The sequence below is a fragment of the Coregonus lavaretus genome, assembly GCF_964263955.1.
Source record: "Coregonus lavaretus genome assembly, chromosome: 6".
Classification (NCBI taxonomy): domain Eukaryota; kingdom Metazoa; phylum Chordata; class Actinopteri; order Salmoniformes; family Salmonidae; genus Coregonus; species Coregonus lavaretus.
This window is the reverse complement of record NC_139993.1, coordinates 31,527,120-31,544,387: the sequence shown is the minus strand read 5'-3', so window position 1 is coordinate 31,544,387 and position 17,268 is coordinate 31,527,120. Positions and strand designations below refer to the sequence as shown.

The 17,268-nt window shown below is 43.6% G+C and overlaps 1 protein-coding gene across 1 annotated transcript in view; it reads right to left on the bottom strand.

Annotated features, from left to right (window-relative positions):
• Positions 1-17,268, bottom strand: part of LOC311130811 (KN motif and ankyrin repeat domain-containing protein 3-like) — a 30,446-nt gene that overhangs the window by 4,149 nt on the left and 9,029 nt on the right. The window contains exons 2-5 of the mRNA XM_084163609.1: positions 3,572-3,690; positions 2,426-2,514; positions 385-2,271; positions 127-229 (exon numbers count right to left, since the gene is read on the bottom strand). Coding sequence (XP_084019735.1) covers positions 127-229; positions 385-2,271; positions 2,426-2,462 — 2,027 coding nt within the window. The 5' untranslated portion in view covers positions 2,463-2,514; positions 3,572-3,690. The remainder of the gene's footprint in view (positions 1-126; positions 230-384; positions 2,272-2,425; positions 2,515-3,571; positions 3,691-17,268) is intronic.

Sequence of the window (17,268 nt, the reverse complement as noted above, 5' to 3'; positions counted from 1 at the left end):
GCACAAGTCTAGCTAGTTATCTTTAACATTGGTCATAACTTTCTTCTAATATGCCCTGTGTACTATCAGTGTGATGGTAATATGTGCTGATTTTTGCACATTAATTGATGGCAAAGCACCACTTACCCCCCGTTGAGAATGCCAACAAACTGCAAGCTCTTCTTGCCACTGCTGCGTGATTCCCCGGAACTACTCCCATCCTTCTTCTTCATGATGGATTTCAGCATACCTGTGGCAACAACGGATTCGGTGAGTGACCCAACCAATATGCTACTACATTGAATTCTATATTATTTTATACCTGCTTTATTAGTGTGGGGGAATAATGTATCTTCTATATGAAGAACTATTGTATAACAGTAAATAAATACACGTGGCACTCACTTTCAACCATTGTTGGAGTTGTGGGTGTCCTGGGCGCCATTTCCTCCTCTTTCCCTCCCTTTCCTTCGGCTAAACTGACCGTCTCCTCGCCAGGGGTGACCTTATACTCCGCAATGGTCATCTGTCTCTTCTTCAGCGCAGTGATTGGAGCTTTCTGCCCTATAGTCTCCTCTTCGTACAGATTCTCCCATTGACTTCCAGTGCTGACCAGTGCTACTGGGGTTGGTTCCTCTTCTGCAGGGCTCTTCACAGAGTCAGTCTGAGTGCTCTGGTCGTAATGTCCGGCTCTCAAATCCTCACCTACACAAGCGTCAACCACCTCAGGACAACAGGAGACTGCGACATGCTGTGAAGCTGGCGTGGACGTTGTAGAGGCTTCAGTCCCCACTTGGGCATGGGCTAAGTCTGGTTTGGCAAGGACCCCCTTCTCAGACGTTGCCTTGGATTTCCTCTCATGCTCCTGGGCTTTGAGCACCGCCAGGTCCTCATCAGCCTGGCCAAGTCGCCCCTCCAGAGCCAAGATGGACTCCTGCTGGAACTTGATGGTGTCCTGTAGGGTGTCGATCTCCCTCTGGGCCTCACTGCTCAGCCCCAGCTGGGATTCCATCACCCAAACTGAGGCCTCCTCTGTCACCACCCCAACCTGCACCCCCTCCTCGCGGACGGCCGGTGCCTCCGTGGCCACACATTTCTCACAGACGTCCACCTGTGGCGTGCCCTCTGAGGCATCCTTGACACCTTGGCTGTAGTAGAAGACCCCGGCGTCCAGCAACATGTCGTCCCCGACGGCCACAGACTTCTTCTCCACAACCTTCTCCGGAACCTTCTCAGAATGTGCTCCTTCTTTCTCTGTCTTGCCTTCAAACTTCTCTGTCAGCTTTCTGAGGTCCCCTACTTTGCTGGGACTCTTGGGACTTCTGGGACTCTTGGGGGAAAAAGGAGGACGTTCCGGACTCTGTGTGCCTGCGTCCACCGTGGTGGTGGTAGTACTGCTCACTACTGTTGTAGCCTGTTGTTGGGCCGCCAAGGTCTTCTTCTCCTGCAGTGCCAGAAGGAGCATGTCTTTCTCAGCACGTAGCTTGGCCACCTCTCTCTCCAGCACTGGGACGCCTTTCACTCGCTCCTCCATTTCCTTCAGTTGCCTCAGGGCAGTGGCCATCTGCTCTCTCACCGTCTGCAACTGGCTGGGCGGCAGAGAAGCCATTCCGGTGCTAGAGGCTGGGGTGCTCCTACCGGAGGAGTGGGGACTGGGTCTGGTCAAGCTACTCTGAGATGGGCTGGGGGCGGCAGAGGACAGGTGCAAGGGCTGGCCATCTACTGTGGCTGCTGTACTAGCTGGGGTAACATGGGTAGGGACAGCCCTGGGGCTTTGCCTTGGTGGGTCAGAGAGTTGGAAACAGGTGACATTTTGGTGCTGGTGGCTCTGCTCCTGCTGCAGTCGCAGGCTGGTCTCCAGGAGAGTCCTCTCTACCCTGGGGTTACGTAGCGGAGGTGGTGGTGGCACTTTGGTGCCAGCAGAGAGGGGGGGGCTAAGGACAGATAGCGGGGACAGGGGTTGCCCCTCACTGGGAGCGGAGCCGATGCGATTCCGTGGGGGCGGAGGAGGGGGCGCACGACCATCTTCGCTGGCGGGTGAGGAGAGGGACTCTGTGGAGGTCCAGCCGCTGGCTCGTCCCCCCACACTCGGGCTCCGCTGGGAGACTTTGACCCCCCGGGATGACCTGCGAGTGTTGACGGGTGCCCGGCGGACGTGTTGGCCGCTTTCTATCTCCTCCACATACTTGAGGAAGTCCAGGTCCAGTTGGAAGCCATACGGAGTTTGGACCGAATAAGAGCCCTGTTGATCCGCCTCTTCCTGACTGGAGAATAGAAACGGTGTGCCCAGATCTGCAGGCCGCAGGAAAACATTACAACAACAGTTATCAAATCTGTTGAATTTCTTCAAGTCCCAGACATGATCCATTGTTAACACATAATGACTTGATAAATACCAGCTGGAACTGAACGTCTAATAAAGTGGATATCGGTGAAATGTGCTTACCAGGCAGCTTTGGGTTGACGTGCACAGACTGAGTCATGGTTGTGGACTGAGACCTTTCAGCAGAAGCCCCCAGAGAGTCTACTCACAACCTGATAAGAGAAGGGAAACACTGACTCAGATACCTGTGCACTGTATGTGTGTTACTGAGGCTAGTGTACGTATGTATGTATTTTTCATGTGTTACCCAGAGATAAAGAGAGCATGACATTTGGTTAAGAAGTAAGGAGACTGGTAGCCTAAAATTATATTACTCAGGACGTCGTAGCTTAACACTCTTCGCTTGATAGTGAAATTACCTGTAGCAAATCTTTTTCATTCAAGACGAAACCTTCTATAAACTACCTATCAAGCTCTTACTGCAAGTACACCTGAAGACCTTTATATGTTCTCACATGGCTTACAAAGAAGCCTGCTGGGCTAATTAAAACAAGAGAGACTCTATTTAGCAATGTTTTTGAATCCACCCCTTGTTGAAAAGCAATTTGCTACATTGGTCTGGGGTGGGTTTTTCAAAGCCTTCATGGCTAAAGTAGTATGTTTTTTCTCTCACCAGCCCAGAATCACACCTCTAGTAGATGAGCAAAGTGGTAAATATTTTATGCTAATTCACACATACAAGACAAACAAATATAGATTTTATAATTGTTACTCCCTCACGGCTGTGCAGCTTGGTTGTGGAGAGAAATAACGTTGCGCTTTAGCTACGAATGCTTTGGGAAACCCACTCCCCAATGTAACATTAGAAAGAAAAAGGTACTGTAGGTAACAAGGGGTTAATCCTATGGTTCGTTTTTTTCTGAAGTCAAGAAGGGGATTAACCATGACATCACCTATACCTCCAAGCAGTATGTCTTAAAGCCCTGCACAAGCTACAGATAAAAGCTAAGGTAAGTGGCCCAAGAACAAAAGCAACAAGAAACAATGAACAGAAGCCAATACAGACAAGCCAGATATTACATTACGATTGGATCAGAAACCCAAACTATTGGTCTCAATCACAGAATGGTTAAATTAACACGTTGTTCAAACAGGTTTACTTTGTAATAAACTTCCATTATGTCAGCTGTCACCATGTTTCAAAACTGTTGTAGTGTTGCTAGTGTAGTATTTCTGATCGACAAATGTGTTGTATTGAAGTTAAGTTACCTCTGTCATACAGTCTGTGGAAGAATCATAAAGATGTGTTGACGCTGGGCCAAGGAGTTCACTTTGGGTTCGTCTTCCTGGCTGTCAATCCAGTTCTGGGTCACTGCTCCTTAGCTCCACTGACAGGGAGAGAGATGGATAGACGTCAGGGTCAGAGCAGAAACACACATGCATGCATGCACAAGCACACACATGTACGGAGTTCAGAGTTCAGAGTTGTGGGACACATTTCCTTAGACAGCTCGACTAAGAAAGAGAGATCGACAAAGGGTTAGAGCACCCTACACACACACACACACACACACACACATCTGTTTCCATATAGCCTTAGGCACATTCCACCACACACTTCCCTCTCACATCCTGTTAGCATGGACCAGGCTGGGACATGTAGCCCTCCTGAAGTATCTGAACAAGCTAGTTGTAATAACATAGGATGATTAAAAAACAAATCCAAAAACAAGGATTTTCTGTAATCTCTCGTTGCCATTCAAGGAGAAGCTATGCACAAAATGTTGATACTGCGACAGCAAAGCCCAGCGTAGCCTACATTAATATTCCACAAAGCAAGGCGTCAGATTAAAATTATTGCAGCGGATAGTCCCTCCAGCCCTCCGCCTCACCACACCAAGTTTATCACAAGAGAATGGCATCCACTGACGCTGGCCATTAGCGTGAGACATCAAGTGGAGATTGGTCTGAGGGACTCTGGTTAGCTTCAGCCAGTCGGACATGTCTGCTGTCACTGCTTCGTTCTCCCAGACGGAGGAAAGACCCTGTCCCTCCTACACAGGGTTCTAGGGCCATAGAGCAAAGAGATTGTCCTGACTAGGCACAACTCTGGGCTCTAGTTTTAGCCTATAACTTGACTAGGGCCAGGATTTCAACTCCTGGTCTGGAAAACACATAGGCCTAGCCATAGCTAGGGCTGGGCGATATGGCCAAAATATCATATCACTTTATTTTTTTTAATGTATGACGGTATTTTATGTTTTTGAATAATACAAGTTCTACATTTGCTTTTTGAATAATACAAGTTCTACATTTGCTTTATGAGTAGTGCGTTACCCTAGGGTGGCATCACAGACTAAGTGATTTCAATGGGTCATTCTCCATTCTGATTGTTTTATACTGTTCAATTAAACTTTTCATAAATTTCTGCATTTCCTGCACTCATTTGAGATCATTTCCACACTGCCACGTAGGGCTGTACGATGTGGGCAAAAAATCTAGGCCTTATTTTTAACCAAATGTTGCAATTATGATTTGACTTGCGATTTAGATCAAAACACTTGGGTGAACAGTTGGAATCATGGAAAAAGAATGATTATTCTAATTCTATAGTTAGAAGATAATAGTGGGCACTTTGAATACAGTGTTATTTCACATGACAACGAATGAAAATGCCAGGGAGAAGTTATTGTGACAGGGTAGGAACCAAAGTGTTGGTCAGTGTTTCCTAGGGGACCCTATAATCATTGGCTACATTAAATGTTTTCTCTTAGCTACTTAATGTAGCTAACGTATTCAAGCTTCGCCTATTCCTCTTTGATTTAGAAGATACTGTTGCACAAACAACACACTGATTTAGGTCTACACCATCACTGGTATCAGGCTGTATAGCTAGCTACGTTTGCTCTGACTCAGTACATTTATTAGCCAGCTAGCTAGTCAGCTAATTAGCGATTTTGGCTAATACAACTTAGCCACAACTTGCCAAGAAAATACAAACTAGCTGTTTACAGATGTAACCAACACAAACTAATAGTGCAATTATAGAATGCTTGCCCTAGCCATAGCACAATGGAGGGAACACAACAGTGTGCTTCTTCACGACATTCATTCTAATTAGTCAAGGTGCTGTGCAGATTAGCTGAACTTCCTATTACAGCTGGACACGAACATATCCCCACATTGGAAGGATTAGAGAATCTGCGGCTGCACAGAAACTAGTTAAGAACAATAAAATAATGTAGAAGTCGTTATTAAGAGTACATTTGTTAAACTGAGTCAAACTAGGTTTTTCTTTCATCATAAACTGGAAAACATTGATTTGTTTCGGAATATTTACAAAAAATAGCTGTTGTACAACTTCTTGTGGACAAGATTTCCGTTCTAGGTTGCAGAAAGAAGCTGTCTGTGTTTCTTGAAATACAGTATCCCTCAGGAACTGCCAAATTCCAAATGCCTCAGATTTGCTCCAGATGCCTGCTTCTCAGATTAGAGGAGTGTAACATAAACACGTAGTCTCTATCCCACCCATTCCCTCCCTCACTCCTCCTCACTTAGTGCCTCCAGCTCCCACTCAGCACAAATAGGCCAGTTCACAATGTTTTTTCCAGGTCTTGATGACAGGCAACAAATTACAGGGCAACCCACACACTCAGGGGGAGAAGTCATATTCTGCTGCGCCCCTCATCCTCACCAGCAGTGAGCCACAGCCATGTCACACACACACACACAGATGCACGCAAGCGCAACAACAACTGCCTGTTACATACACACCGTTCTCTGTTGTTGTAGCGATCTTGTAGATCATGATCCCATAAACGACTGAAAATAATGCCTATGGCTGTATGTCCATATAAAACAAGGCAACAGTAAACATGTCCCATCCCCCCCACCCACCCCCTTGGGCCAAATGAGATATTGCGTGTGACTAACACATTTCTGTTAATTAGTATAACTCCTGCCTTGGGCCCCTCAGTGTAATTTTGTAAATGCCGGATCTTGATGGCAAGGCACATCATTCACCCAAGTTTAATCAAAATCGTGCCAGTGCTGTCTGAGATATCGCGTGTGACGAACATACAGAGGGAGACAGATCCACAGTCCCCTCCCGATTTCATTGTAGGGGATAACTAATAGCAGGCCTAGGTCTTAATTTTGTAAAGCCATCCCATCATTGGATTCCACTGTTAAGGGACACACTGGATGACTCTACAAATTGAGGCCAAGCTACTATAAGCTAAGCAATGCAATTAATTGCACATATTTCAAATAGCTGTTGAGGGTTTCTGTAAATATTTGTCTACCTTTTTTTACATAACAATTCTCTACCATTACCGTCATCACTGAGGCAGCCGTTTCCCCGGCATTCACCATAAATCTAACACTGAGTTCGACTTTTTCAGCGCTGCTTTTCAACAGGAAATGTTCTGGTGGAGGGCTGCTCGCTACATCGCATGAGCCATGTTTTGGAAAAGTGACCTCATCCCTGCCACCAACTCTCTTTTCCCCTCGAAAGGAAGGGGAGGGTCTACAACAAGTCCAGCTGACAATAGAGAAAGCAAGGCATCTAGCTCTACAGATACATGATAGTCACTCCAGTTCAGCCCACACATACAGTACCAGTCAAAAGTTTGGACACACCTACTCATTCAAGGGTTTTTCTTTATTTTTACTATTTTTCACATTATAGAATAATAGTGAAGAAATCAAAACTATGAAATAACACATGGAATCATGTAACCAAAGTAACCAAAAAAGTGTTAAACAAATCAAAGTATATTATATATTTGAGATTCTTCAAATAGCCACCCTTTGCCTTGATGACAGCTTTGCACACTCTTGGCATTCTCTCAACCAGCTTCACCTGGAATGCTTTTCCAACAGTCTTGAAGGAGTTCCCACATATGCTGAGCACTTGTTGGCTGCTTTTCCTTCAATCTGCCGTCCGACTCATCCCAAACCATCTCAATTGGGTTGAGGTCAGGGGATTGTGGAGACCAGGTCATCTGATGCAGCACTCCATCACCCTCCTTGGTAAAATAGCCCTTACACAGCCTGGAGGTGTGTTGGGTCATTGTCCTGTTGAAAAACAAATGATAGTCCCATTAAGCCCAAACCAGATGGGATGGCGTATCGCTGCAGAATGCTGTGGTAGCCATGCTGGTTAAGTGTGCCTTGAATTCTAAATAAATCACAGACAGTGTCACCAGCAAAGCACCCCCACACCATAACAACTCCTCCTCCATGCTTTATGGTGGGAAATCTACATTCGGAGATCATCCGTTCACCCACACCGCATCTCACAAAGACACGACGGTTTTGAACCAAAAATCTCCAATTTGGACACATTTCCATCGGTCTAATGTCCATTGCTCATGTTTCTTGGCCCAAGCAGGTCTCTTCTTCTTATTGGTGTCCTTTATTAGTGGTTTCTTTGCAGCAATTCGATTCACACAGTCCCCTCTGAACAGTTGATGTTGAGATGTGTCTGTTACTTGAACTCTGTGAAGCATTTATTTGGGCTGCAATTTCTGAAGTGGTAACTCTAATGAACTTATCCTCTGCAGCAAAGGTAACTATGGGTCTTCCATTCCTGTGTCGGTCCTCATGAGAGCCAGTTTCATCATAGCGCTTGATGGTTTTTGCGACTCCACTTGAATAAACCTTTAAAGTTCTTGAGATTTTCAGTATTGACTGACCTTCATGTCTTAAAGTAATGATGGACTGTCGTTTCTCTTTGCTTATTTGAGCTGTTCTTGCCATAATATGGACTTGGTCTTTTACCAAATAGGGCTATATTCTGTATACCCCCCCCCTACCTTGTCACAACACAACTGATTGGCTCAAACGCATTAAGAAGGAAATTAATTCCACAAATTAACTTTTAACAAGGCACACCTGTTAATTGAAATGCATTCCAGGTGACTACCTCATGAAGCTGGTTGAGAGGGTGCGCAAAGCTGTCATCAAGGCAAAGGGTGGCTATTTGAAGAATCTCAAATATAAAATATATTTTGATTTGTTTAAAATGTTTTGGTTAGTACATGATTCCATATGTGTTATTACATAGTTTTGATGTCTTCACTATTATTCTACAATGTAAAAAATACTAAAAATAAAGAAAAACCCTTGAATGAGTAGGTGTGTCCAAACTTTTGACTGGTACGGTATAGTAATGCAGATTTGGGTCTTCTTGGGCAAGGCCAAGGCTATTCCTTCATTCTTCCAGCCCGCCCCACCACAACCACAGGCTCATCTTTACCATCACACTACTTAACATAAGAAAAGTCCCATTCAGAAAAGAGACACACACTCATAGGGTAGGGCCTCACTCCCTCACCCCCTGTCTCTGTATGGCTCAGCTCAGCTGCTGGGATAAATCTGCAGTTTCCTGAAGGGAATCAGGTCTGAGAACAGCCCCGGGGAGACCTCCTATTGTCTCGCAGTAGGTACTCAGGGCCGCTCCGCTCCTGCCAGGAAGCCCATCGCTAAGGCCAAAAAGCTGCTTCCTGCGAGGCCAGAAGAAAAAGCCAGGGAGAAAACAAGTAAAAATAGGAACAAACACACAACTTTACTACCTCGGTGCGACACAATAACAAAAGACCAACACACAGGAACGCAAACACACATGAACACATATCCACTACAGCTCCTGTCCTTTTCCTGGTGTCCAAGCATCCTATCACATGACACATCATGCAGAACTTGGACAACATGCAATTAGAGTCAGGGATATACAACGTGTGTACACAGCATGAAGGCGAGAGCATGGGAAGTTTAAGGAAATAACCCCCTGATACCTGGAAATATACAGATGTTTCCCTAGGCACTTTGGGCTGCACGCTTACCCGTAACTCTGTCTCGTAAATCATGCATTGATGTCAATGAGAGGATTTTCGAGATGCACATAAACACAATGCAGTCCCAAGTTAGGCTTCAGCCCTTACAGTAGAGATTAATCTATCAATCTTGAATATGCATCTAGACTAGAACCCTATCCTTTAACTATCAACTTTGGTCTCAAACATCACATGCATCCCATAACCCCCCCCCCCCCCCCCCCCGGATTCTCATCCTAACACAATCAGTCACATTCAAGCCCCACAATGAGGCATTATGCCACTTCGGTTGTGAGGCTGTTTTCTGAGGTCTCCTTGTTCCTTGTTCAACCTCCGATTCCCCTTCCCCCTCACTCTCCCTCTCTCTCCCCACTGGGTTCAAAATGTCACAAAGTGAATTCAATCAGGCATTGGGGACGTCTGTGGCTTTGGTTGGTGTTTGGGAGGCCAAATACAAAGCCCAGTCTGACATGAACTACTTTACTTTTTCAAATTGTATATTTTCAAACCGTTGTATTGTCAACAAGAAAACTGAGAAAATGGACTTGGAATGGTCCAATAAATGATGCAATAAAAACATAGCCTAATTTCTAGGTCTCTGGAAACTATGATCTTCTTGACCCATTTGGCAAGCCTAGGAGCCATCTCCTCCCATGCAGCATAGCCTACATGTTCCTAAGGTTGGACCCAGTCACAGTCACCGAGGAACACCCATGCCCCAGCCCCATGAACAAACTGTCTCACCCAGAAACAGCTCTTATAAATCAATTTTTCCCAATTATACAACTTTTTCATTGGTCACCATAGCAGTATGTTTCAGGTCTGATGCCTATAGCAGTCAGTCACAGTGAATACCAGTAAATGGCTTTAGTGAGAACAGTGTTTCTCCTTGTTTTTGTCTTAGGTGGAGTGAAAAGGCCCCGGAAGCAACATCAGGAACTAGTGCTATAAAATGTTAAATCAACCCTTTAGAGACAAAAACAATTCTCTGACAATCCACCATTCCAAGAGCATAATTATTTGCTTCAAATCGCTGAGTAACTGCATATCAGCATATTCTGTAGATTTCTGAAACTTCCAAACTGAAAGAATACTGGTTTACAGAGGCAAGAGACAGCCATTTGCCTCCTTCACACCAGTAGCAATTGAAGCCTCCAGATGTTTGATTCTCATACCTCCAGTAAAAAGACCAGATGTCAGCTAGCTGCAGTTGTCTAAAACCACACTCCAAAACCTGTTTATTAGTCAGTTATTTTCTTTACTGGTGCAAATTACACTTATTCACCATCTCTTTGATTCAAGTTGTTGGAGGGTGATATGAAGAGCTGATCTGTGGCATTCAAAAGTAGCTGTGGGAAAACTTTAACTTCTCCAGATCCAAGACTAAACAAAATCAGCAATGCGCAAACTCAGCTCAGCTCAAAGTAAAGCTGAGAATTCTACTGTATATCCAGGCACAGTACTCTAACCATGTGTTGACATTTAAGTTAAATAATTTAAGTTCAATCATATTACATGTAATATTACGCAATACTTAAAAGCTGGCTTTTAATGTTCAAGCATGATGGCAATTTTTACTCTTAAATTGTGACGGTTAAGGTTTCAAATAAGTAGCTCTGTGTGTTCATGTGACTATTTTCCCAGAGGACATTGCCACAATAGAGATATAAAAGAGGCCTTATTACAGTTTGTATATTCCATGAAACAAACACTGAGTGACAGCTTACTTCTCAGTGTCAAACAGATCTTTCACTGTGATGAACGTAAATGAATGAAGCTAAGGACTTCAGCGACAACAGCATAATGACATGCATTAAGTGTTTCCAAAAGTGGCCTTGGGTAAATTGTGTCTTCCTGTGAGAAGCAGCTGATTATACTTTGAGGGGGAATAAACAGCATCTCAAGGCACTGGATTCAATTAGTAAATAGCTTCTCTCCCTCAGACCTTGTTAGCGAGTTGGGTATCTTTAGCACATTTTTCATTCAGCATTTCTCTGTAGATAGTGTAGTAGGAACTCAATCTTATATCCAAGATGGATTCAATTTAATAGAGTTCCAGTGAAAGCCCATTAAGAAGTATGTTCATACTCATATCAATCAAATCTTCTCTCCAGGACAGGTCCTTTTTGAGATGGTGTGTCAATCTCCAAGTTGGCCAAGTGCAACTGAAGAAGGTATACAAATGTTAGCCTGCATGTTTCTTCACAAACTTTAATTTTAACTTGTAACAATCTAATTCTTTCTTTAGGGGTGCAAATTAGAAACCCACTCTGGATATTGAAAGTGGCAATTTCCATTTTCAAAGTAGGGGTGCATGCTACTTATGGTTGAAGGCCACTACTGTTAGGTTACACACTTAACACTTAACGCTAATTGCTGACTGAGAAATGCTTGAACTTTTAAAGAGAAATTAACTATTTATATGAACATATCTCTGTGTCAGAGATCGAGTTCCTATTACCTTTTCATTATTAACTTTTTTCATCTCATTGTGGCCTTCTGCAATTCAGTTGTGTTTATTACAACTACACCTGTAATTCATTTTGATTTGTACCTAGAGATACCTGTTTCTATATATATATATATATATATATATATATATATATATATATACATATACAGTTGAAGTCGGAAGTTTACATACACCTTAGCCAAATACATTTAATCTCAGTTTTTCACAATTCCTGACATTTAATCCTAGTAAAAATTCCCTGTTTTAGGTCGGTTAGGATCACCACTTTATTTGAAGAATGTGAAATGTCAGAATAATAGTAGAGAGAATGATTTATTTCAGCTTTTATTTCTTTCACCACATTCCCAGTGTGTCAGAAGTTTACATACACTCAAGTAGTATTTGGTAGCATTGCCTTACATTTTTGTAACTTTGGTCAAACGTTTCGGGTAGCCTTCCACAAGCTTCCCACAATAAATTGGGTGAATTTTGGCCCATTCCTCCTGACAGAGCTGGTGTAACTGAGTCAGGTTTGTAGGCCTCCTTGCTCGCACACGCTTTTTCAGTTCTGCCCACACATTTTCCATAGGATTGAGGTCAGGGCTTTGTGATGGCCACTCCAATACCTAGACTTTGTTGTCCTTAAGCCATTTTGCCACAACTTTGGAAGTATGCTTGGGGTCATTGTCCATTTGGAAGACCCATTTGCGACCAAGCTTTCACTCCCTGACTGATGTCTTGAGATGTTGCTTCAATAAATCCACATAATTTTCCTTCCTCATGATGCCATCTATTTTGTGAAGTGCACCAGTCCCTCCTGCAGCAAAGCACCCCCACAGCATGATGCTACCACCCCCGTGCTTCACGGTTGGGATGGTGTCCTTCTGCTTACAAGCAACCCCCTTTATCCTCCAAACATAATGATGGTGATTATGGCCAAACAGTTATATTTTTGTTTCATCAGACCAGAGGACATTTCTTCAAAAAGTACGATCTTTGTCCCCATGTGCAGTTGCAAACCGTAGTCTGGCTTTTTTATGGCGGTTTTGGAGCAGTAGCTTCTTCCTTGCTGAGCGGCCTTTCAGGTTATGTCGATATATGACTCTTTTACTGTGGATATAGATACTTTTGTACCTGTTTCCTCCAGCATCTTCACAAGGTCCTTTGCTGTTGTTCTGGGATTGATTTGCACTTTTCGCACCAAAGTACGTTCATCTCTAGGAGACAGAACGCGTCTCCTTCCTGAGCTGTATGATGGCTGCGTGGTCCCATGGTGTTTATACTTGCGTACTATTGTTTGTGCAGATGAACGGGGTACCTTCAGGCTGAAAGGATGAACCAGACTTGTGGAGGTCTACAATTTATTTTCTGAGGTCTTGGCTGATTTCTTTTGATTTTCCCATCATGTCACGCAAAGAGGCACTGAGTTTGAAGGTAGGCCTTGAAATACATCCACAGGTACACCTCCAATTGACTCAAATTATGTAAATTAGCCTATCAGAAGCTTCTAAAGCCATTTTTCAAGCTGTTTAAAGGCACAGTCAACTTAGTGTATGTAAACTTCTGACCCAATGGAATTGTGATACAGTGAATTATAAGTGAAATAATCTGTCTGTAAGCAATTGTTGGAAAAATTACTTGTGTCATGCACAAAGTAGATGTCCTAACCGACATGCCAAAACTATAGTTTGTTAACAAGACATTTGTGGAGTGGTTGAAAAACAAGTTTTAATGACTCCTACCTAAGTGTATGTAAACTTCCGATTTCAACTGTATATATATATATATACAGTGGGAAGAACAAGTATTTGATACACTGCCGATTTTGCAGGTTTTCCTACTTACAAAGCATGTAGAGGTCTGTAATTTTTATTATAGGTACACTTCAACTGTGAGAGACGGAATCTAAAACAAAAATCCAGAAAATCACATTGTATGATTTTTAAGTAATTAATTTGCATTTTATTGCATGACATAAGTATTTGATACATCAGAAAAGCAGAACTTAATATTTGGTACAGCAACCTTTGTTTGCAATTACAGAGATCATACGTTTCCTGTAGGTCTTGACCAGGTTTGCACACACTGCAGCAGGGATTTTGGACCACTCCTCCATACAGACCTTCTCCAGATCCTTCAGGTTTCGGGGCTGTCGCTGGGCAATAGGGACTTTCAGCACTCTCCAAAGATTTTCTATTGGGTTCAGGTCTGGAGACTCGCTAGGCCACTCCAGGAACTTGAGATGCTTCTTACGGAGCCACTCCATAGTTGCCCTGGCTGTGTGTTTCGGGTCGTTGTCATGCTGGAAGACCCAGCCAAGACCCATCTTCAATGCTCTTACTGAGGGAAGGAGGTTGTTGGCCAAGATCTCGCGATACATGGCCCCATCCATCCTCCCCTCAATACGGTGCAGTCGTCCTGTCCCTTTTGCAGAAAAGCATCCCCAAAGAATGATGTTTCCACCTACATGCTTCATGGTTGGGATGGTGTTCTTGGGGTTGTACTCATCCTTCTTCTTCCTCCAAACACGGCGAGTGGAGTTTAGACCAAAAAGCTATATTTTTGTCTCATCAGACCACATGACCTTCTCCCATTCCTCCTCTGGATCATCCAGATGGTCATTGGCAAACTTCAGATGGGCCTGGACATGCGCTGGCTTGAGCAGGGGGACCTTGCGTGCACTGCAGGATTTTAATCCATGACGGCGTAGTGTGTTACTAATGGTTTTCTTTGAGACTGTGGTCCCAGCTCTCTTCAGGTCATTGACCAGGTCCTGCCATGTAGTTCTGGGCTGATCCCTCACCTTCCTCATGATCATTGATGCCCCACGAGGTGAGATCTTGCATGGAGCCCCAGACCGAGGGTGATTGACCGTCATCTTGAACTTCTTCCATTTTCTAATAATTGCGCCAACAGTTGTTGCCTTCTCACCAAGCTGCTTGCCTATTGTCCTGTAGCACATCCCAGCCTTGTGCAGGTCTACAATTTTATCCCTGATGTCCTTACACAGCTCTCTGGTCTTGGCCATTGTGGAGAGGTTGGAGTCTGTTTGATTGAGTGTGTGGAGAGGTGTCTTTTATACAGGTAACGAGTTCAAACAGGTGCAGTTAATACAGGTAATGAGTGGAGAACAGGAGGGCTTCTTAAAGAAAAACTAACAGGTCTGTGAGAGCCGGAAATCGTACTGGTTGGTAGGTGATCAAATACTTATGTCATGCAATAAAATGCAAATTAATTACCTAAAAATCATACAATGTGATTTTCTGGATTTTTGTTTTAGATTCCGTCTCTCACAGTTGAAGTGTACCTATGATAAAAATGACAGACCTCTACATGCTTTGTAAGTAGGAAAACCTGCAAAATCGGCAGTGTATCAAATACTTGTTCTCCCCACTGTATATATACAGTGAGGGAAAAAATTATTTGATCCCCTGCTGATTTTGTACGTTTGCCCACTGACAAAGACATGATCAGTCTAAAATTTTAATGGTAGGTTTATTTGAACAGTGAGAGACAGAATAACAACAAAAAAATCCAGAAAAACGCATGTCAAAAATGTTATAAATTGATTTGCATTTTAATTAGGGAAATAAGTATTTGACCCCTCTGCAAAACATGACTTAGTACTTGGTGGCAAAACCCTTGTTGGCAATCACAGAGGTCAGACATTTCTTGTAGTTGGCCACCAGGTTTGCACACATCTCAGGAGGGATTTTGTCCCACTCCTCTTTGCAGATCTTCTCCAAGTCATTAAGGTTTCGAGGCTGACGTTTGGCAACTCGAAACTTCAGCTCCCTCCACAGATTTTCTATGGGATTAAGGTCTGGAGACTGGCTAGGCCACTCCAGGATCTTAATGTGCTTCTTCTTGAGCCACTCCTTTGTTGCCTTGGCCGTGTCTTTTGGGTCATTGTCATGCTGGAATACCCATCCACGATCCATTTTCAATGCCCTGGCTGAGGGAAGGAGGTTCTCACCCAAGATTTGACGGTACATGGCCTCGTCCATCGTCCCTTTGATGCGGTGAAGTTGTCCTGTCCCCTTAGAAGAAGAAAATACCCAAAGCATAATGTTTCCACCTCCATGTTTGACGGTGGGGATGGTGTTTTTGGGGTCATAGGCAGCATTCCTCCTCCTCCAAACACGGCGAGTTGAGTTGATGCCAAAGAGCTCAATTTTGGTCTCATCTGACCACAACACTTTCACCCAGTTCTCCTCTGAATCATTCAGATGTTCATTGGCAAACTTCAGACTGGCCTGTATATGTGCTTTCTTGAGCAGGGGGACCTTGCGGGCGCTGCAGGATTTCAGTCCTTCACGGCGTAGTGTGTTACCAATTGTTTTCTTGGTGACTATGGTCCCAGCTGCCTTGAGATCATTGAAAAGATCCTCCCGTGTAGTTCTGGGCTGATTCCTCACCGTTCTCATGATCATTGCAACTCCACGAGGTCAGATCTTGCATGGAGCCCCAGGCCGAGGGAGATTGACAGTTATTTTGTGTTTCTTCCATTTGCGAATAATTGCACCAACTGTTGTCACCTTCTCATCAAGCTGCTTGGCGATGGTCTTGTAGCCCATTCCAGCCTTGTGTAGGTCTACAATCTTGTCCCTGACATCCTTGGAGAGCTCTTTGGTCTTGGCCATGGTGGAGAGTTTGGAATCTGATTGATTGATTGCTTCTGTGGACAGTTGTCTTTTATACAGGTAACAAGCTGAGATTAGGAGCACTCCCTTTAAGAGTGTGCTCCTAATCTCTGCTCGTTACCTGTATAAAAGACACCTGGGAGCCAGAAATCTTTCTGATTGAGAGGGGGTCAAATACTTATTTCCCTCACTAAAATGCAAATCAATTTATAACATTTTTGACATGCGTTTTTCTTGACTTTTTTGTTGTTATTCTGTCTCTCACTGTTCAAATAAACCTACCATTAAAATTATAGACTGATCATGTCTTTGTCAGTGGGCAAACGTACAAAATCAGCAGGGGATCAAATACTTTTTTTCCCTCACTGTATATATATATATACTTATTTTTAGGAACAATTCAAAAATACTAACTCCTCCAATGTCAGAGACAGCCAAGTGGAGGGCTTCTTCAGTGGGATATTGGCGTCATTAGTATCACCAACAACAAACAATATGGCCCTGTAGAGAATGATAGAGATGCAATAGAAATAACTCATTATGGGAGATGGAGCCAACTTAACCATAGGGATGCAGTCATCAAAGCCCCTGAAAGCCTTGACCAAAGGAGATGATTGTACTGCTAATGTTCAGGGAACGGTCAAACCTCAAGTAGCCTTGAATGAATAAGCCAATAGTCAAAATCAAACAATGAAGTAATCTCTCAGCAGTTTGGATATTCAAGGTGAATGAAAGGTAAAGGGAACACGCAGACAAGAAAACGAAACGTTTACCATGATGGCATCAAGGTTGGGGAATATAGACCTACATATTACAGAATCCATTTGGCCTCCATTCTTTTTCCCGTTTTGTTAGGCAGAGAATGTCCTCAGCATCAGACAGTTTCACTGCCCCCACAACACCCGTCACTGCATTTATGGTGGTTCTATTTTTGAAGACGTACAATTACATTTACATTTTACATTTTAGTCATTTAGCAGACGCTCTTATCCAGAGCGACTTACAGTAGTGAGTGCATACATTTTCATACTA